Source organism: Dysidea avara, chromosome 7 (assembly GCF_963678975.1).
Source record: "Dysidea avara chromosome 7, odDysAvar1.4, whole genome shotgun sequence".
Taxonomy (NCBI): Eukaryota; Metazoa; Porifera; class Demospongiae; order Dictyoceratida; family Dysideidae; genus Dysidea; species Dysidea avara.
Window position 1 is genome coordinate 7,728,994 of NC_089278.1, and position 22,150 is coordinate 7,751,143.

At 39.5% G+C, this 22,150-nt stretch overlaps 3 protein-coding genes across 8 annotated transcripts in view; 2 read left to right on the forward strand and 1 right to left on the reverse strand.

Annotated features, from left to right (window-relative positions):
- On the forward strand, nt 1–10,793 carry LOC136261997 (arylsulfatase A-like). Of its 6 annotated transcripts, none has more exons than XM_066056114.1 (15): nt 1–152; nt 1,184–1,277; nt 1,921–2,048; nt 2,436–2,512; nt 5,517–5,599; nt 5,867–5,923; nt 7,200–7,281; nt 7,690–7,806; nt 8,096–8,208; nt 8,255–8,349; nt 8,457–8,595; nt 8,705–8,821; nt 9,221–9,324; nt 9,489–9,657; nt 10,442–10,793. In XM_066056114.1, exons 2-15 carry the CDS (start codon nt 1,185–1,187, stop codon nt 10,613–10,615), a joined length of 1,548 nt encoding a protein of 515 aa, XP_065912186.1. In that variant the 5' UTR covers nt 1–152; nt 1,184; the 3' UTR covers nt 10,616–10,793. The 6 variants fall into 6 exon arrangements, with proteins under 6 accessions (XP_065912186.1, XP_065912188.1, XP_065912190.1 ...); XM_066056116.1 differs by lacking the exon at nt 1–152 and adding an exon at nt 214–343; XM_066056118.1 differs by lacking the exon at nt 1–152 and adding an exon at nt 230–334.
- Nucleotides 10,659–21,308, reverse strand: LOC136262008 (N-lysine methyltransferase KMT5A-like). Its single transcript, XM_066056141.1, has 4 exons — nt 21,080–21,308; nt 20,967–21,029; nt 11,185–11,375; nt 10,659–11,070 (listed from the first exon to the last, which is right to left on the reverse strand). The coding sequence occupies exons 1-4, from the start codon at nt 21,200–21,202 to the stop codon at nt 10,857–10,859; spliced, it is 591 nt and encodes a 196-aa protein (XP_065912213.1). The 5' UTR covers nt 21,203–21,308; the 3' UTR covers nt 10,659–10,856.
- LOC136261996 (mediator of RNA polymerase II transcription subunit 15-like) overlaps nt 21,295–22,150 on the forward strand; it is a 10,783-nt gene continuing 9,927 nt past the window's right edge. Inside the window, exons 1-2 of the mRNA XM_066056113.1 lie at nt 21,295–21,471; nt 21,534–21,624. Of these exons, the coding sequence (XP_065912185.1) occupies nt 21,416–21,471; nt 21,534–21,624 (147 nt within the window). The 5' untranslated portion in view covers nt 21,295–21,415. The remainder of the gene's footprint in view (nt 21,472–21,533; nt 21,625–22,150) is intronic.

A 22,150-nucleotide genomic window follows, 5' to 3' on the forward strand; every position in this document is an offset into this window, starting at 1 on the left:
TGTAAACAACAGTTAATTTTTAACTTCATTCTAAGGGCTTGAGGATATGGGGTACGCACGTAAGTGAAGGTCACGTGCGTCTTCAAGATAGCGCTTAAACGGGTGGTGCGTATTGGACGAGCATCTCTGGACAGCTTCACAATCTTACATAGGCAAGTAATTGTCAGTGCTGTGCGTGAAAACTTAGAAAGGAGGAACGGTGTTTCCAGTATTTACAGTATCCCTCGCAGTATCCTGACCATACTACCCCTGCAAAGATCTAGCATTTGACATGTTTGATCTATGTTGTGTCGGCGAAAAACATTTCTTTTTGTGCTGGTATAGGGGGCTCAAAGTAATGAGGGTGCGGTGACATAATCACGTGTACAATATAATGTGTACAATACAATATAAAGCTCACATGTGCTATTTGCTTGATTAAGCTTCAAGAGGTGATAAGCTCACGCTGAAGTATTCTGAATTACATGTATGTTGTGTTACACATACCTTTTTGGTGTATTAACTTTGCATATTATTGAGATTGTTGTACTCCATATTATATGGATATACTCCATGTATGGCAATAGTCTCGTGCCCAGACCCAGAGACCTCAACCTGTAAAGTGGACTTGGAGTGAGACCTGAGGTAAAAATGACCATTTTTAGCCATTAGAGCACTGTTTAGTGCTTTGCCAAGAGGTCTGAAGTTACGTGAGAGCTTAATTTTCCAGGAATTGCAATGCGCAAGATGGAAAACCATGTGTGAGACATGCACGTGTCTCACGCGTAATGTATAAGAGTTGAGGTGTCTGCCAGACTGCTTTTTTTCTTTTTGTGTGGTTTTTTATACACAAAAAAGAAAAAGCAGTCTGAGCACGAGACTAGCATGGCAAGGGGTGTCATGCAGGTACGCACTGTAGGTAGATCTGCGACTGCGGTAAAAATCTTGACTCGCTGAAATTTTGCTGTGACCTTTGACAAAGACCTTTTTCAATCTTTGACCTGTGACTTAGCTACAACATTTCAGTACTTTTCCATTGTGGGTCGGAAATTTTTATTCTTGATGGTTGACTCGGCATTTATTTGGTGGCCTTGACCTGTAGCTTACAGTTTGACTGTGGTCACAGATCTATCTACGGTGAGTGCCTCTGTGTGTTACACCCTTGCATGGCTATGTTATCGTTACATAAATTTGTCACTTCTAGAATGGAGCTGAATGTGGTCATCATCCTAGGGCTACTTGTTGCTATTACTAGTTGTCTAGAGAAGCCTAATATTGTTATACTGTTTGCTGATGATGTGAGGACTGTCATTTGTGTATTAGTGTACATTTGTAGTGTTTGAATATGGTTGTAGGTATGAGGTAGTATGGGAAAGTATTTAGAATTTACAAATGTTCATCTTGATGTCACACTGTGCACAATATGTTACCAGGCATGTGGGAACAAGGTACACTTGAACACATAACAGGTTACATTAAAGTACCTGAAAGGGATATCTACAATCTGTCTTGTTCCAAATATTAGTGGTACCTACTTTACACAGCACAGTGACAAATAATCTCCCAATGATAACTTAGTTATCACTGAAGCTATTGCTCCAGTGCATCCTCCCATGCACTATGCTTAGACTGCTGGGGGTTCAAGTCATTACTGGGTCTGGAATTTCAGCTCCCTGTATTCACAGGTTTTTAGTAGCCTTCCACAGGTCTGTAATGGGATAGCATTTATGATAGTACATTGCACGTAGCACATAATAAACTTGTACAGTATGTGGTGGAACCACTCCAACAGGAGACTCTGAAATGTGTACACCCTATTAATCAAGACAGTTGGTCCCATAAGGGTATTACTAGGACACCTCGCTAACCAAGGTGTTTATAATAGAAACATAGTTTGATACATGAGAGTATCTTAAACTGTAACTTTGTTTGCTTCTGAAGCTTGGATGGGGAGATCTCGGATGTTATGGTCATCCCACTTCAACATCACCTAATTTGGATAAAATGGCAGCAGAAGGTTTAAAGTTTATGAACTTTTATTCTACCAGTCCAATATGTAGCCCATCAAGGTAAGATGGTAGCACACACACGCATGTGCGTGCATACACAGTTAAGTCCATGTTCACAACAAACCAGCTGTGTGTGGTTTATCAAATTTGATGCTTGTTATTCCTTGAGCAAGACAGTAACATTATCCAGCTGTATAATGGTGACCTGGGGAATCAACCCACCCAGCTGTGTTATCTGTAAGGAAGTTTACAGTACATCTCGCCCAAAGAGAAAATGGCTGTTCAGTCAGAATTTTTGCCATTTACCACGACTGTGTTTTCTATTAGAGTAATTCTAAATGAACGTGTTTGCTATTCCACTAATCTGAGAACATTTTTGAACAGAGCTGTTCAGATTAGTAATGAAGTACTGTAATCATGTAGTGAATGTTATTTCATTGTTTGAAGGGCATCATTGTTGACTGGAAGATATCAAGTAAGAACAGGAATGTACCCTGGTGCATTAGAGTGTGGCAGTATAGGAGGTTGGTAGTTTGGCATGTGTGTGTAGTGTAGTGTAGTGTAGTGTGTGTGTGTGTGTGTGTGTGTGTAGTGTGTGTTTGGTGTGTAGTGTAGTGTGTATGTGCGTGTGTGTGTGTGTGTGTGTGTGTGTTTGGTGTGTAGTGTGTGTGTGTGTGTGTGTGTGTGTGTGTGTGTGTGTGTGTGTGTGTGTGTGTGTGTGTGTGTGTGTGTGTGTGTGTAATGTAGTGTAGTGTGTGTTTGGTGTGTAGTGTAGTGTGTGTGTGTGTGTGCGTGCGTGCGTACGTGCGTGCGTGCGTGCGTGCTGTGAGATATGGTACAGCCTCCTGTGGGTTACTAGTCTTGCCCCAGGAGGACTTGCCTGCGCCAACTCATAGCACCTGAGTAGCACACAGGTGGTTCACTAGGTAGGCATATGGCAACCAAAGGCTTTATGTTTTTGCTTTTTTGTGTGTGTATTTGTTAGAAGTATGAATTGTACAATTATGATAAGTGTGAATTGAAGTAGTGCATTTGACTGTACTTTATGATTTCACTTTGTAAGGTTTCTAACATGTTATCAAACAGTACAGTGGTAGTACTGTTTAAGTAGGGATTCCCCCAAAAATGACATGCGCTGCCTAAAATTCTGCCTTTAAAAATCATCCTAGAGACATCTTACGTCACCTTTACAGAATAATATTAGTCCATCTAACATGAAATACAGCATTAAAAACAAGAAAACACTTACCGGTTACTGGGTATAGAATTTTTAAAAAAACTTTCAGAACTTGAAATTTTTGTCTCACTCACTCACTGGCCACAGTTGCAAGCCTAGAGCCCAAATGGAGCAGCGCGCAGTCACCATTTTACGCCACAATAACAAACTCACCAGTGGGATGTGCCTTTTGGGGTTCCAACGAGTGTACGGCCTGTGTGCCTTGTCTTTCCTTTTATCTTCAATCAGGTTGGTTGTCTTCTTCTTCAAGCATCGAAACCATACCAAGGCATTAATTTTCCGTATTAGCACTTTCTGTAGACAACACAAAATTATTTCAGAAAGCACTTATGCTGCTGAAAGAGCGGGGCGCTTATAATTTCAAGTATTGCACGTGAAATCTATTGGTGAAACATTAAGGCTGCTGAGTTGTCACTTCGACTTTTGCCAATGCCTGGACTGCACTTGAAGAAGAGATTTGTTACTTAATAGACGGACTGATACTTGACGGCTTGTTCCTCAGAACACACTGGTTCAGCTGGATGGCAAGATCAGCGAGTGATTGGATAGTACTCGAGTGGAAATTGTATTACTTCATCCTGTTAGTCGAGACTAAGCTCCAGACAACTGAAAGGGCCTGTTTGTTCAAACAACTTCCTGCCCGGGTGAATAGAAAGCGGACCATCGTACTGAGACAGGTCATAAATCTGAGCGCCACTGCTACTACAATCAAAGGTAAGCTATGCATGCTACTATGGGCCTATGTGCTTCCAATTTTGGCACAGTACGTACTTTAACAAGCTGTAAAAGAACTCAATAGCTAGCTCACAAGTTACACTGTAACTAGCTGTGCTACAACATAAAACTAAACAAACTAGTATTTAAAAAAAAAAAGTTAATTAAGTAGAGATCTATGCAATAAAAGGTAGTGAAACAAGAGATGGTATTACAGCATAGCTCGATGGGAAAGTCCCTACTTTGGCACATTAGCTATAATTTTGCTCAATGCCAAAGTAGGGACTTTCCCACTGAGCTATGCTGTAATACCATCATTCATCTCTTGTTTCACTACTTTTTATTGCATAGATCCCTACTTCATTTTTAGATTAACAATTTTTTTTTTAAATAGTATATATATATATATATATATATATAGATTATCAAGCAGCACAATTGATATTCTTGATTGCCATTATATGTATGGTAGCATAGTATATCTTCTGGACACTGCATGCAAAGTGTTACTACAGTGTACATCTCACCTTGCCATATAAGGACATGGTAACTAATATAGACACCCTGTACATGCTGTCATTTGAAATTATAGACTGGCTCTTAAAAACTTCACAATTTAACGTATTAAATATCACAACTTTTCTGTAGTGCTTGTCACGTACTACTTGTGCTACTATTACGCAACTGGATTTTGGAAACTAATCTAATTTGCACATAGCTTTGAGATAAATCACCAAATAAGAGAAAATTCAAGTGTAGTAGTATATCATGATTGCTCACTTTATTGTACAGTAGACCCTCAGTTATTTGACCCTCGTTTATCTGTACCCTGGTTATCCGAAATTAAAAATAACTGTTCTATTAGAGTATTTTGAGTTCAACTGTAGAGCATTTGAACAGAGCTCTGTATATAAATGTATGGGCTTTAGTTATCTGAACAATTCACTGATAACTGAGGGTCTACTGTACTGGGATAGGTACCAGTTTGGTTTCAAAATGAATGGGGATGGCGATTGAAGGCTAAAAGTTGGGCTAAACAATAGAGCTGTGTTGGGCTGAAAAGTAGCAAAACAAACACAGAAAAATAAATTCCAGGCTATCCACTGCTTCCCATCAAGCCAGTTCCTTATGTATCAACACAAGAGTCACCATTCAAGCTTTTTATAAGAGGCTGTTCTCAAAATCAGCCTTGTGTAGTTTGAGGAATACTGAGGCTTTGACTCAAATAAGACATTTGTAATCCAGCAGCCACCTGTCTATTACAGCCAAGAAATTTTTGGCCCAGTGGTTACCAGCTTCACTAGGTTTCATTGTATAAAGAATATGGTGCAGAAATCTGAAAAGAACAGCCATTTTATTGTAGAATGCTCCATTAGAGTACTCACAAAACAAGTATGACTAGAGCAATATTATTCAAGGAAAATTGATATGTACCCAAAAACATAATTCTCAGTGTTCTAATGTATACTTCCCCAATCAGCTATAAAACGAAACATCTATAGATGTAACTAACATAAATGAATTTGTTGTAGCAGATAGTATTGCTCATCTTAATAATGATGGTATACAACTTTTAGGCCTGCCTTGGAATGAAACAACTATTGCAGCTCAACTGAAACAAGCTGGTTATGGTACTGCAATTGTGGGAAAGTGGCATTTGGTATGTGTTAACATGTTTTCTGAGTGCCCAGATGAAGTTTTTGTAATCTCTCCTGCTTCTGATGTTCACTTTTTATTCTTTAATAAAATTTAATTAGCGTATGATGTGTGAATAATGTGAAATCAGTGATCATAATTTTGCGTGTGCACACGCACATGCGTGTTTAGTGTGTCTGTGTGTGTGTGTCTGTGTGTGTCTGTGTGTGTCTGTGTTAGGATGTACGGTTACCATCACAACAGATTATCATCACGTAATGTTTATTATTAGGGTGTGGGTAGAGAGCAACAATATCTTCCTACTAATTATGGATTTGACTATTTTTTGGTAAGTTGTGTTGAGGTGGACTTCAGGAATTGATTATTGTTATTGCACATGCCCAGTAATACCACTTGTCCATATCTTACATGCACAATAAAGTACTTACAAGCACAAACATTGTGTATATATATATATATGTACCACTCTGCGTGGGCAGTTCAAAGGCACCGCCCGTGCCATAATTTGTATATTGCACTGCTGCAGACCGCAGCGAGTGCATTATAACTTATAACGCACTGGTTGCGGTTTTGTAGACCACAACGAGTGCATTATAAGTTATAATGCACCGACCGCAGTACAATATACAGATATTGCACTGGCTGCGGTTTTGTGCAGCATAGCACAAGTGCCGGTGGCGAAGACCACTACGACACCTCACCTAATAGGTGGAAAGACACTTCACAGATCACTCGAATTCTTTTATAGCCTGACATGTAAAGGTCGATTGTGGGCCATAACGTCACCAATACGTATAATGTTTACAAGCAGCCAATGGCGATTGAAAAAGCCAACTCGGGTGGCCACAACTCTAGTCTACATATATATAAACGTACTTATACTCCTTACTAGTCTGGTGCCATCTTAACCTGTAGTCCACTTCGACAATGACTCAATAAAACAAATATATTCTAAATATTACTAACCTTTACGTTCGATTGTGGTAACCAGTTTTGTCATGCCACCAGATTCGAGTTTAGCCAGTGTGAATAGTAAGAATTATAGACTAGTATCGTTTAGTAGTTAGGTTTTGTTTACTTAAACCGTCTATTTAGCTGCTTTTTTTCGCTCGAGAGAATCACTATGGCAATTAGTCTGGTGCTTAGTCTGTATGGCATGCTGAGCACTACATGATGAGAGTCGAACAGCGAATGCAGGTTAGTGATATAACCCATAGCGTACTAGCTTACAACATCTCAGGTGGCTGCGGTACTGCAGGGGGAACGTCATCGCAACGTTCGGCTTGGTTACCCACAATCGATGTTAGAAACCTGGCCTTTATAAGTGTTACAGCTGTCGTGTGAGACTCTCCCCACCTATTAGGTGAGTGGTACATAACAGTTATACAACGTGCACTCGTGCTCTGCCTGTATAAACGCACTTGCCTTCGGGCCTGACGGCCCTCAGGCTCGTGCGTTTATATCAGGCAGAGCACTTGTGGCCATTGTATAACTATATAATATGGTTGTGATCATACAAGTCATAGGCGTATTGTAACTAGAAAATGTTTTCAGTAGTGCCTTATAGTCAGTAATCATTTTGCTTTGTGAATTTCTATTTGTAGGGTCTGCCATACTCACATGACATGTGTCCTTGTTACGTTTGCTTTTATCCCCAAGAAGCATGTTATGATGATTGCCGTCCAGGTATGAATTACATGCATACATATAATTTAGTGGGTGGACGCATTTGTACATGTGTAGTATGTGTATATGTGTCTACACACATGTGTGTAGTGTGTGTGCAGCACAACAGCTGCTGCATGAGTGTGTGTGTGTGTGTGTGTGTGTGTGTGTGTGTGTGTGTGTGTGTGTGTGTGTGTAGTATGCACACGTGTACATGCATGCATGCATTTGTTAAGCTTCTTATTTACTACATACACAGCCCCCTGCACATGCTGTTATTGCTATGTGCATGACGTGTTGTATAAAATTTACATATGAACCTTGTGCAGTTTAGTATTAAAAGTATGTAGCATTTGTATGGTTTAGTGCGCATCATACTGTATACACACATGTGAGTACACTCATTCGATTTGCTATGTTTACTGACAGAATCTACTCCATGTCCTTTGTATGAGAATGATAAAATAATCCAGCAACCAGCAGATTTTCTCAAACTGTCAGAAACCTACAGTTCAGCTGCTACTGGCTTCATCCATCAAATGGCAGGTAAGTGTCCTTATGTGACCCATTGATTGTTTACTGTTAAAATTTACACTTCAAAAACACAACATACATGCCTATCTGTGCACCACACATACATGTGTGTAACAATCCTGTGAATACAACGCAATGAACCAAACACATACCACTGAAGTGGAGCCATCCAGTGGATGATGCTCATGGTGGTATTGCTTACTATTCCCTTGTGGACATTTTGTTTTGACATGAATGTTCTGTTGGGCAAATGTTCTGTCTTCGTTGAAATGTATGGTGGCAAATGTGTATCTGTTTGTAGCCAAGAAGAAGCCATTCTTTCTGTACATGGCATTTCAACATACTCATCATCCTCAGTTCTCTAGCAAGATGTTCACCAATTCAAGCATCAGAGGAACGTTTGGTGATTCATTAGTAAGTAATATGTACCACATTAATGTGCATGGTATCATTTTGTTAGAATGAAATGGATTGGCAAGTCGGTAAAATATTTGATGCTATTCATGGAGCTGGAATAGCAAAAAACACATTTGTATTTTTTACTTCTGATAATGGGTGAGTTTAAGACAGGCACAGTTGTACATATAGATACTCATCATGTTTATTGAAGGATGTAGTAGTTAAATTTATGCACTAAGTGGCACACGTGTTTATGATCTTAGGCCTTCACTATTCCGAGGGGTTAGAGGAGGCAGTGCTGGTCCTTTCAGGTGTGGCAAGGGGACTACTTATGAAGGAGGTGTTAGGATGCCAGCCATTGCATGGTGGCCAGGGAGAATTGCACCTGGTGTAACATCAGAGGTGTGTGCAGGTGTGACAAGCTAACAGTGAGACCACAAAATATGACCTCTGCTGCTCATCATATGGTCACTATAGTGGGCTGGTGTATGTGTTACTTATTTTGCTGTAGTTGACAGCTACATTGGACTTGTTTCCAACAATTTCAAACCTGGTCAACATTGCTGTACCTACTGACAGAGTTATTGATGGAATTGATATGTCTACTGTTTTATTTGCTAATACAGAGGTATCGTGCACACATACTCGTCCTTCTTTGCTGCCTTATATGGACTTGAAGGGACAGACAACAGCAAGAGTAGCTAATCATGCTAACAGTGCACACATGTTTTACTAGCAATAGTCATGACACAACTGCAAAGGTCCCATTGGATCTTCAGCAGCAGTGTGAGCCCTTGAAATTGTAATAGTGTCCACCAAGCTGTGTCTTGTCCTTTGAGTAGCCTGTGCAGAGGCACCAAGTTGATGTGTGCCAAGTGATACCATCAGGTGGCACCCTGTAATCCTTCTCCATGAGTGTCATAACATTTTGGCAACATAACCATTGCCCGGGACAATGAAATAAATTGATTTGTACCATTGAAATTGGATTGCCTTCTGAAGGAATCCATTATATCTGTTGTTTCAGGGTGGTCGAGAATCATTGATGTACTACCCTCCTAACCCAACACCATCACAGGGAGTCTTTGCTATCAGATACAAGGAATACAAAGCTCACTATTACACAGCAGGGTAAAATAACTATATATTAAATTTTGTGTAGCTAAATTGAAGCAATTCCATTAGTGTATATAATTATACCTACAGGAGCACATCAAACCCTGAGGATTTGATGCACTCCTGATACCTATTAAGTGTATATTGATTATTGCATGTACCTGTAATGCTCTCTCCAGCACAGGGTTATATCCGAAGTACTATCCTGATCCTGCGTGCAACTATACTAAAAATGCAACTCATTATGATCCCCCATTATTGTTCAATCTCAATCAGGATCCTGGAGAATTGAACCCACTTAATACTAGTGGATTTCCTTATAAGGAAATAGTGGACACAATCAATCAGGTTAGAAAAGTGTAACTTCAATGGGCACTGATATAGACAGAATCACTGTTTAAAGAAATACTCAAAAATGTTTTATTGGTAATAGGGCATTTCCAGTTCTTTTAAATAATAGTCTTAGAGTCTGTTTGTGGCCATGCTGTAACCCAACCTTGTAGAGTCTGTTTGTGGCCATGCTGTAACCCAACCTTGTAGAGTCTGTTTGTGGCCATGCTGTAACCCAACCTTGTAGAGTCTGTGTGTGGCCATGCTGTAACCCAACCTTGTAGAGTCTGTTTGTGGCCATGCTGTAACCCAACCTTGTAGAGTCTGTGTGTGGCCATGCTGTAACCCAACCTTGTAGAGTCTGTGTGTGGCCATGCTGTTACCCAACCTTGTAGAGTCTGTGTGTGGCCATGCTGTAACCCAACCTTGTAGAGTCTGTGTGTGGCCATGCTGTAACCCAACCTTGTAGAGTCTGTGTGTGTGGCCATGCATGCTGTAACCCAACCTTGTAGAGTCTGTGTGTGGCCATGCTGTAACCCAACCTTGTAGAGTCTGTGTGTGGCCATGCTGTAGCCCAACCTTGTAGAGTCTGTGTGTGGCCATGCTGTAACCCAACCTTGTAGAGTCTGTGTGTGTGGCCATACATGCTGTAACCCAACCTTGTAGAGTCTGTGTGTGGCCATGCTGAAACCCAACCTTGTAACTGTTTACTGTACATGCACAGCTCTTGGAGCAATGAGTTTACAAAACCCATTCAATTTTGTAAGTATGTGTATATGCATATATTATTTGTATTTCACAGATTAAAATCAAGTTTGAAGCTGCTGTCACATGGGCAGAACCTGAGATAAGCAAAGGAGTGTCTAATGATAGCAAACCTTGTGCTAAGCCTGGATGTACTCCGTTTCCACAATGCTGTACCACAAATGATATTGTACCTGGAACGACTCGTATCATTCATCCAGGACTGTTGTAAATTCTCTATTTAGAAGGAGTGTATATTTACCATTGTAAATATTTATCATGCAACTGATAAATACAACAAATATTTATATGTAATTTTACTTATGTTTAGATAAATACATACATATGCATGGTGTATGTAATGACGTTTGTACACTTTGTGTATGTTTACTTCATACACACATATTAGATCAACAGAGTACACAGGAAACAAGCATACACATTATGTTACATAAAGGTACACAAATAAATACTCATAGCTTTAGCCATGGAAACGAGGTATGTGACTGTTTGCTGTGATCACCATAATCATACAATAGTTCTGTATCTGGTGTAATGTCACTTGTTGCAATGAAGAATAATTTAGGTACTCCATCTACTTCAATCGCTTTTGTCTTTACATTTGATTTTGTTCTTGAGTGGTTTATTAGTCTTCCTACTGTTTTGTCTTCTTTAGTTGCATCAACACTGAAAGATAACTCAGATAAGCACATAGCTCCTTGCACTAGTTCTTAACTAATCTTTTTAGTCATATTTAAGAATGCCTTGTACGGAACTGAACAAGATTGACACTCTACTTACCAATACTCCTTCCTATTGAAGTTAAAGTAGTACATATAACAGCCAACAGTATCATCCACTTCATACTCTTTCTCTGTCACTACTGCCTCATCTTTACTTAGCAGTGTTCCTGCGTACTCACACACATACTGACCCCTCGATAAATACTTGGTAGCAACCACTCCTCTCCCTTTGTCCTCAAATTCTGTAACCTTGCAGACAAGACATATGAACAGTAAATACAATACCTATCATACAGTATGGTAGTACTGTTAAAGTAGGGATCCCCTCAATAATGATGTGTGCCACCTAAAATCATCCTAGAGACATCTTACGCCACGAAAATCACTTTTGCGGAGTAATATTAGTCCATCTAACATGAAATGCAGCATTAACAACAAGAAAACACTGGTGACTGGATATAGAATTTAAAAAAAAAACAACTTGCCAAGACTTGAAATTTAGTCTGCCTGACCACAGTCGCAAGCCTAGAGGCCAAACGAAGCAGCACACAGCCACCATTTTATGCCACAATAACAAACTCACCAGTGGGATGTGCCTTTTGGGGTTCCGACGAGTGTAGGCCCTCTGCGCCTTGTCGTTCCTTTTATCTTCAATTGGGTTGCTTGTCTTCTTCTTCATCCAATGAAACCATATCGAGATGTTAATTTTCCATATCAACACTTCCTTCCAGCAACATATTTAGATGCCACAGAATTTTATTTCAGAGCTGGATTTCAGAAGTGCTTCAGTCCTGGCACTACTATAAGAGGTATACTAGCTAAATATTTGTAATTTCGTGAGATTGGGATCCCATACGCGACCACACCCATCAAATAAAGATCTAGGTGGACTAGACTAATAGCGATAGAGTGCGGAGACCACACCTTTTAACAATCTAGCTATTTACTTAACAGTAAACAAGATGACCTCGCCCCTTATTGGTCTAGCCAGCTGCACACCCCTTGGTTGACTTGACCTACCCGTGGGTATCTATTGGATTTTAAATACCTCATTAACGACTAAACTTCAAAGCATACTATGAGTGCCATAGTCTAATACAACAGTCATGTATGATATTCTAATAGAACAGTCACCAGTTACACTGTAACTAGACGTGCTACAACAGAAAACTAAACAAACAAGTATTATAAAAAGTAGTGAAACAAGAGATGAATGATGGTATTACAGCATAGCTCAGTGGGAAAGTCCCTACTTTGGCACATTAGCTATACCATCATTCATTTCCTGTTTCACTACTTTCTATTGCATAGATCCCTACTTCATTTTTAAATTAATAATTTTTAAAATATTAGTATTACTACGAGTTCTAATGTAACAGTACAGTCATCACAGCACTAAGACTGCAGCTGTACACAGGTTGGACACTTATCCATAACATCCCTACTTTTGGCATTGAACAAAATTATAGCTAATGTGCCAAAGTAGGGACTATCCCATTGATCATGCATGAGCTATGCTGTAATACCATCATTCATCTCTTGTTTCACTACTTTTTATTGCATAGATCCCTACTTCATTTTTAAATTAACAATTTTTAAAATACTAGTATTACTACAAGTTCTAATGTAACAATACAATCACCACAGCACTAAGACTGTATACAGGTTGGACTGGACACTTATCCATTAGTGTACATTGACATAGTGAAAAGGGATAGGTAAAACTGGGAGGAGGAGATACATGGGAAGAAAATGGTATGGGGGTGGGAGATCATGTGACTTGTGTAAATATTTCGTATAATTTACGTGAATGACTGCTCTATTAGAGTAGTTTAATCTAATGTAAAAATTTTCGTACAAGTTTTGCATACGAAAATTACTTTACAATGAAATAAAGCTATTGCACAGAATGTTGTATTAGAATGCTGACTGCTCTATTAGAGTACACTACCAGTTTCTATAACCCTTAGAAACCTGTCTTTGTGACCCAGCAGCCCGTTATATTAATTAACTTAGTGTGACTGCTGTATTAGAGTATCTGATCGATGGATCCAGCAGAGCTGCCAAAAGATATTCTGATTTACCAAACGGTACAGTAGTAGCTGCCAAAAGATATTCTGATTTACCAAACGGTACAGTAGTACCGTTTAAGTAGGGATCCCCCTGAAAATTTCGTGCGCCACACAAAATTCTGCCTTTGTAAATCATCCTAGAGACATCTTACGAGACGAAAATTACCTTTACGGAATAGTACTAGTCCATATAATATATAATACAGCATTAATTATAACAAAACACTTACAGGTGGCCGGATATAGAATTTTAAAACATCGCCAAAACTCGAATTTTAGACTAACTGCCTGACTGACCACAGTTGCAAGGCTAGAGGCCAAACGAAGCAGCGCACAACCACTATTTTCACGCCACAATAACAAACTCACTGGTGGGATGTGCCTTTTGGGGTTCCGATGAGTGTAGGCCTTCTGCGCCTTATCTTTTCCAATCAGGCTACTTGTCTTCTTCATCCAACAAAACCATATCGAGGCATTAATTTTCCGTATCAACACTTTCTTTCAGCTGCATATTTAGGCGCCACAGAATTATTTCAGAGTGGATTTCAGAAGCGCTTCAGTCCATAAGAGGTATACTAGCTAGATATCTGCAAGTTTGCAATTGGGATCCCGTTCACGATAGGTTCACGACCACACCCATCAAATAAAGATCTAGGTGGACTAATAGTGAAAGAGTGTGGAAACCATGTACACCTCTTAATCTAGCTATTAATTTTACTTAACAGAAAACAAGATGACCTCGCCCCTTATTGGTCTAGCTAGCTGCACACCTCTAGGCTGACTCGAGATATACTCTAATACAACAGTCAGGTGCATGATATTCTAATAAAGCAGTCACAAGTTACACTGTAGCTTGCTGTGCTCACAGATACTATACTTACAAAGGATTGGCAACACGCATAACAACCGTTCGACAATCCTCGTTATGGTCTCGTGAGTTGTTAGATAAGTGAGCGCAGCGCGTCTATTGTCGACAGAATGGCCCATTTATACTCACATTTATACGCATTTATACCATTCCCAGTGCTGTTATTCGCTATCTACGAGAGGGGAACTGCTCTTGTAAAAGATTATTGTAGCGAGTTATGACCGCAGGCTCATTTCGTCATCACCAATGGATTTATACGAGAGATCCGGTGACTCGGCTGCAGCTGAACTGTGACGGTGGAAGTTAACACTAATCCGATCCAAGAATGAATTATACTGCTGGTATGTGATATCAATATGATGATGTACTACTAATAAACCATGATACAGTATTGCACCCGGCAATTGTATGGAGTAAAATCGAGCAATCTGCCTGTATCACTGGAAATCTTATTATTATTAGCACTTTACAGTGACCAGCACTGAAGGTCTGACAGCAACGTGTACCTTGCATACTCCTACTCCTTGCAGTCCATTTCCTATTGAGTAATTTCACTATCAGATGAGTATATATATGAATTGTCATGCCTCTACTTATGAAAGATCCAATGGTTTTCCCATTTTCATAGGTACTGCACCCACGAAATCTCTATATACAGTGCCATGAAATTCTGATATGCATATGCATTTCATGGCCTATGAAACAAATCATGAAATGACTTTCATGTTACATTCACGATTTAACTTTGATGGCATGACTGTTATAAGCATTTCATGGTGTAATGCTCTGGTATAGTACAGTATGTGTCTGCATTGGTTGAACCAAGTAATTAGCACCAAAATCTGGAGAAAAAGATTTCAGATTTCAAGAATTGACCTACGAGATTTAGAGCTTGTTGCTGACCCCTCGGCAGTAGTTGCAACTGATCACACAAGCTGTGATAGATGCGATTGTTATTAAAATGCTGTGTCAATTTCATTACCCTCCTGAACTAGTGATTTTTCTGTGACTATGAAATCAATTCTAAGAGGGAATTCAACAAAACCATCTATGACATGTCTACATTTCATGGCTGTTCCTTATGCACTTGTCAATTTCATGCCCCACCCCTGGGTGTCTCCACACCCCAGGTGGGGATTTGACATTGCTTCTTGTCCCCACCCCTGGGGCAATTGACAGTTGTCCAATTCACTGATCAATTTTCAGTAGTTGTATTTCTAAACAATAAAATCGCACTTGCTATGATTTTACTAGCTACAGGTGTATACCAGGTTTATTGCTAGTCGCATGCATGAAATATGTGCTTAGTCATCCTTGAGGTGTTGTCAAATCCCCTACTAGGGGGTGGGGGGCATAGTGGGGATTTGACAGCCGATTTTGCCCCAGTGGTGGGGAATTTGACACCACGATTTGTCAAATCTCCTGTATTCTCCCATCCTCCCTGGGGGTGGGGCATGAAATTGACAAGTGCATTAAGAGTACGTGGCTATATTGATCTGCATAATATGTCAGGTTTCGTAACAGAATCTTAAACTGCAATTTGTATTATTGTTACAACAATAACCACTGTTTGTCACTTTTCTAGCATTTTTTTACAATCTACAGAAGGGTGGAAACATGCTATCAACAATAGTTGGTATGTGGTTGTGCTATTCAGTATACTGAGCTTATTTTGTACTGATACAGAGTCTGAACTGCAGTGGACAATACTGAACGTGATGTACCGAGGTAGTATCAGGCAAACTCATTTCGGTTCATGGCTACCAAATAACAATTATTGTATTTGTCTATAATGTATGGTGGGCGTATACGTTTTGTTCATGATTGATACTCCAATTTAGATGCTACCTTCAGTGTGACATAGGTACATCAATTTGATATCCAGTGGACCAACTGTTTTGTTACATCCATGTAGGCTCTTCACTACTGTGTGCACCAATATAAATTACGTTGATGCCTTACATATAGTGTGCTTCACTACTACAGCTTCATTTTGCTTCCACTACTGTCTCCCTTACTACATCTAAATAAAATGACTATCTCAACCAAGTGCTGGACGGCTATACATCAGTGAATGTGAGTTCAGGGCAATACATCGAGCTGCTGGATCACATGTATTGATGGCTAATGCCACATCTGAATTTGAGCTCATGCATGTTTGCACTGCATTACCATAACATTAAGCTCTCTTATGCTGTATAGTAACTTGCTGTTTCTTCTCCCAGTACTACGACAAAACTCCACAAATCAACATAACGAATGACTTCAAATCGAGCTTCAAACCACAACTTAGGAAATAATTTTAGCTTCTATAAAACAGAGCACTGCACTTTACTAATGGTTTCAAGTATTCTCTTATAAATTGTGTTCAACAAATCGTTTTTTTTTTCTTTGTAAAAACTCCACAAGTGTGAATAGCCATGAGTCTCGGAACTTCTTTACGCACTAGGTGGCTTTAGGGTGTGTTACGCTATTTTCCTTTATCAGTTACTCACCTAGTAGTGCTGGGCTCATTTGAAGAAGGTTGTACACCAATAGAGAGAACTACCCGTGCTACAGAAGAAGAAATGAAGAAGCTTGTGTGTCTAGTAACCGGGCAGAGCGTAAAGACCATAACGAGGATTGGATATGACGTCACTATTGTTTTGATCACGCGTTGCCAATCTTTTGTAAGTATAGTATCTGTGCTGGGCTACAACAAAAAACTAAACAAACTAGCATGTTAAAAATTGTTAATTTAAAAATGAAGTAGGGATCTATGCAATAAAAAGTAGTGAAACAAGAGATGAATGATGGTATTGCAGCATGCATATAGCTCGGTGGGAAAGTCCCTACTTTGGCACTGAACAAAATAATTGCTAATGTGCCAAAATAGGGACTTCCCATTGAGCTATATGCATGCTGTAATACCATCATTCATCTCTTGTTTCACTACTTTTTATTGCATAGATCCCTACTTCATTTTTAAATTAACAATTTTTTAACATACTAGTTGATATGATAGCTTCATTTGTTCCCAGCACTCTCTAGGACTCCACCTTTTCCTTCTTGCATGCTGCAAGAGAATCAAAGACATGTTATCCACCATTGAATAAAGACTACAGCCTGTACAGAAGGACACTTACCCATTGACATACAATTGTCAACACTGTATATAGTAGTGCAATGGAAACACAATGAATAAAGACTACAGCCTTAGTACAGTACAGTACTAGGTAATTTACATCAGTTTCAGGATGAGTACAAACTTCTAATTGGATCAGTATCAAATCAGAGCTGATATTTGCCATTTTAACACTGATCAGTATCAACTATTAAGCTATTCCAGTACTGATCAATAACCACTGGCACCAATTGTCATAAAATGCTATTCAAGGGGCATAACAGACTAAAAATTGGATTGAGCATTATTCTAGCATAAAAGATGTAGAATTTGCATTTTGTTAACATATTAGCATGTTTGCATCAAGATAGTCTAATAGAACAGTCACTGCATAATATACCCTAATAGAACAATCACACAGCTAACTTGGAAGATACCATTTAATTTTGGTTGCCTTATAATGGCTATACTGGATTTTAGTGTTTTATAATGAAGTAAATACCTTCTGTATCGGTGAAATTCACTGCTGGGTATTGGCGTCGGATTGGTGGGTATTTTTTCTGTATTGATGGAACACTAGTTCCAGCAAAATTTAAATTTAGTGCTAACAGTAATACTGAAACTTGGAGTAGTGTTTTAACTATATCATGACCCTGTGTGTGTGTGTGTGGTTGTGAGATTGCAGGCTCCAGTGTCACAGGACCAATTTTGCAATACGCTCGCATTAATCAATGAATCAATTTTTTAAAAAGAAGTGCAGACAAATACAATAGTTTTGACAAGCTATGGTGCAGGTATTGTATGTTTGCTGGAATCCACTGCCTTAAAGTTGAGATATTAATGCAGATGATAAGAATCATAAGATTGTCATTTGGGCTGAAACAAATACTACAAATACTAGTACTCGTTAAGGATTTAGGTACTAGGATAGTAAAATTGGTACTCGAGTACTCGTTAAGATCACATGACCCAGCTCACATGATGCATTTGCCATCAGGGAGTGACACAATGAAAGCTATAGAGTTTGATTGGCATAATATCTTGTCAGGAACACTAACATCAGTACATTAATATACAGTGTGTTTATCATAGGCTGTAAACTGCACAAAGTCAGTATAAAATATGTAAAATGGGTATGACTACAAGTAGCTAGTATTTGTGAGTACTCGATCGTCAATTCTAGAGGGTGCTCGATAGTCTTGTGCCCAGACCACTATTTCCCCTTTTGTATTTGGGTGGGGGGAAATAGGGTCTGGTGTAACTCCAATAGCCGTTTTGTTCTAAATCCCCAGATTCTGGGGATCGTTTGAAAGGTTGCAAACCAGCTGCATACAATGCAAAACCTATGTTTTCTGTTCCGTGTGCCTGTTGCAGTAATCCCTTCTAGCTGCAGCAGGTGTAAGGAACAAGAAAACATCTTGTTCATGGCTTGTTTTCAACCCTTCAAACGATCCCCAGAATCTGGGGATTTAGAAAAGAAACGGCTATCGGAGTTACACCAGACCCTATTTCCCCCCACCCAAATACAAAGGGGAAGATAGCGGTCTGGGCACGAGACTAGGTACTCGAATACTAAAATACCATGATTGTTTCAGCCCTAATTAATAAAGCACATAATTTAGAGCACATGAGAGTAGCATACAGTATATTTATCAGAGTGGCTATTCGTACGGCACTCACGTATGAATAGTTCTTAGGCTATTTGTACGGCAGTCACGTGATTCATAATAAACGAGCTAGTTCAACTATTTTTGCATTCCGGAAACTACACGTGGCTTTTGGCGCGTAAGTTTGGTGGTGTGAACGTCTGGTACATCTTTGACTAGAGTGCTTTGGAATAGTGGATTTTATTGTGATGCAATATCGACGTTTCAGCAAGCCAAATTATCGGCCGAATTTGTGCAACTCTGTACGCCAGACACCCTGTCGATTTTCCGGCGAGGCTGAGAATCATTTGAATCAGCGTCGGCAACACGTGCATGAAAGAAGTACTCAGAAAGGGACCATATAGTTGTAGAACGAGTAAGTATTACCGGATTAGTGATCAAGTCTAAATAATAGATCGTACAGTTGGCAGCCATGCACTTCTAGCTCGACCTCTAGATTAGCAGCCACCCATCATTGTCACCACTTAAAATGAACAGAAATCATTGTAAACTTTCTACTTTGCAGCAATTCATTGAACAGTCACCCTGGCTACAAGATAAGCAACAGTCCCAACTACTGCTGCAATGTACTTGATGGATTGATCACATTAAGCGTCTCTCAGCCACACATAACTAGTATGACAAGAGTTAAGTGTCTCACTCCCAGCTATGTATGACGAGTTAAGTGTCTCACTTCCAGCTATGTGTGACAAGAGTTGAGTGTCTCATTTCCAGCTACACACAATCGACTAATATGACAAGAGTTAAGTGTCTTACTCCCAGCTACACTAGTATGGCAAGAGTTAATGCTGCTCATCAGCTCTTACGTGACCAATCTCATGACTTACAGGGCACAATCACAATCTTAAGAACTCCAGACTGTATTTCAAGTTTTACTGAATGCTGTGTTATGGAAATGCTTACACCAACTACGACCACTGGGTGGCAATCAAGCCCGTGTCAGATTCCGAAGTTGCATATGTCACACAACTGATGTTTGAAATAAATCGTTGCCTTTGCTAATTCTTGATCAGCATAAATTCTCCAGGTCCATCTTGGAAAGTGCAAATGCAAATTGATTACTGGGCTGTATATTTCTGTAATGATTTTTGTTCTGGCAGAGATCTAATCATGCCATTATGACCACAAGGTAATTCATGGTCATCTTATTCTAGCTATGACATATAATATACATGCTTGTATTTTTGTACATTAACTCTAGCTAGCTAGCTAGCATTAGTTTGTGTACAACTATCTGAATATTGATTTTGTGATTATTATTATTATAAAAATTATGCATGTTCTTACTGAGGCTACAATGCGTACATAGTACAAGTGAGCATGCAGTATCACTGTACCATGCATGGAAACTCAATAAGTCAGCTGAGCTTGAATGAGGTGTCAACTCTGGGTTGGAGCAAAAAAAAAAGGTCACAGCCTGCTGACAATGGCAGTCCTCCACCAAATATAACACACTGCACTGCATAATTTGCTACACTACTTCTCTGAATAGTGTGACTGCTTTATTGGAGTGATTGACTGCTTTATTACAATATCTCGATTTCACATACCAAAACTCTTTGGTAGGGCATAGGCCCACCCCTAAACATGCACTGTATGTCAATCTCTGTCACTGAGGAGGCAGCTGACCGTTGCCAACAAATAGCTTTTTGGAAATTTGTAGGTTACGTGATCGTACGAATAGCATGTAAGCTATTCGTACGCGGTACCATCGTATAAATAGCTGTTTTGCTATTCATACGGACCGCCGTACGAATAGCACAAGGTGATTTCATAGCTATTCGTACGTGACCGTACAAATAGCACGTGAGCTATTCGTACGTGACCGTACTAATACAGACGATTGCGGAATCTATGCAACACAGGAAGTCAATGGAAACGTGAGCTTGTTACGTAATTCGGCACCTTTCAAAGCAAATGGATCACGTTTTCGGTTTTCGCTAGACGGTTTTTGTTGCAAAGATCGCGCAATCGTCTGTAGCACATGGGCTATTCGTACGTGCCCGTACGAATAGCAACGGCCTATATTTATTACTAACTTTACCAGTAGTGCGTATAATGTGAAGGTTTTAAATAATACACACGCATTTCGCACACAACACAACATGTACACAATCAAGCACCACCAACCTTTAGTCCATCTACAACCTTCCCTTGTTTTATCATTTCTATGTAATCTTCTGTTACTTCTTTCTGTTAAATACCGTTTATTACGGAGAAGATTTGTTGAAAAGACGACTCACTTTTATCAGCGAAGAACACTTCCTAGTACTCCGTCGCACTGCCGTTGATACTGTCAACTGTTTCCGTGCTCTTGAAGGTAGCTTCTTGGACTCTTTTTCTTGACTTAACGTAACACCTGACATTGTAGTATCTAATATACGTAGTACTGTCGATCTATAGTTTACGTATTCCACGGGAGCTGGAAAGAAAATATTTGAATTTATGGTCACGTGATCTAGGCTAATTTTCTTTCATGACGTAAGGGGTATTCTGTGGAGTGGCGCTGCTTTACGCTGGTATTACCTGTTACAAAATACAAAAACAGCGAAGGATTTTGAACTCAACAAGACCTAATCATGAGCGGTATGGATTGGAGAAGTACGGAGTTTCGGCGAAGGATTATTGCCCAACTGTATGTTGTGCGTTGTGCTTGTGGGTTTTAATTACAGATGTTTCTCATGGTTATGATTGTAGAGATGAGGCATTTAAGGCATACCCACAGCTTCACAGCAATGCTAATTCGATGCAACTGGAAACTGCTGCGTTTAATCGATCCAACACTAGTGTAAGTGTAGTGTGTGTTAGTCACTCTACTTATTACAATGAGGCATAACCAATTTGGCATAAGCATCCCATCAAATAAGGGTCTATTAATATACGTACATGTACCATCTCATTTTCACGCCCTGAGCTAGTGATCAGGGATGTTTAATCTCATCATAAAATGTATACAGTGAAACCTCACTTAGTGGCCACCTCAATAATGAGGCCAGCTCATTAAAGTGGCCAGGTCCAGCTAATCCAAACATTTTACATGTATTTAATTTTCGTTAGTATGGCCATCTCATTATTATGGCCAGTGGCCACATGCCTACAGGACCAAATTGGTAAAACTAACACAATGTTCCCTCAGTAAAGAGGCCAAAATTAATGAGCAGGCAGTGAAGGTATCACTGCAAAAGTTGCTGCTTTTAAGTACGTATTTTCACTACTGAAAACTGTATCCATTATTCTTGCAGTATACTTTTCCATCCATTGTGTCTCAAGTAATGCTGGAATAATTGGTACAGTGTATATTCCTACCTTTCTCT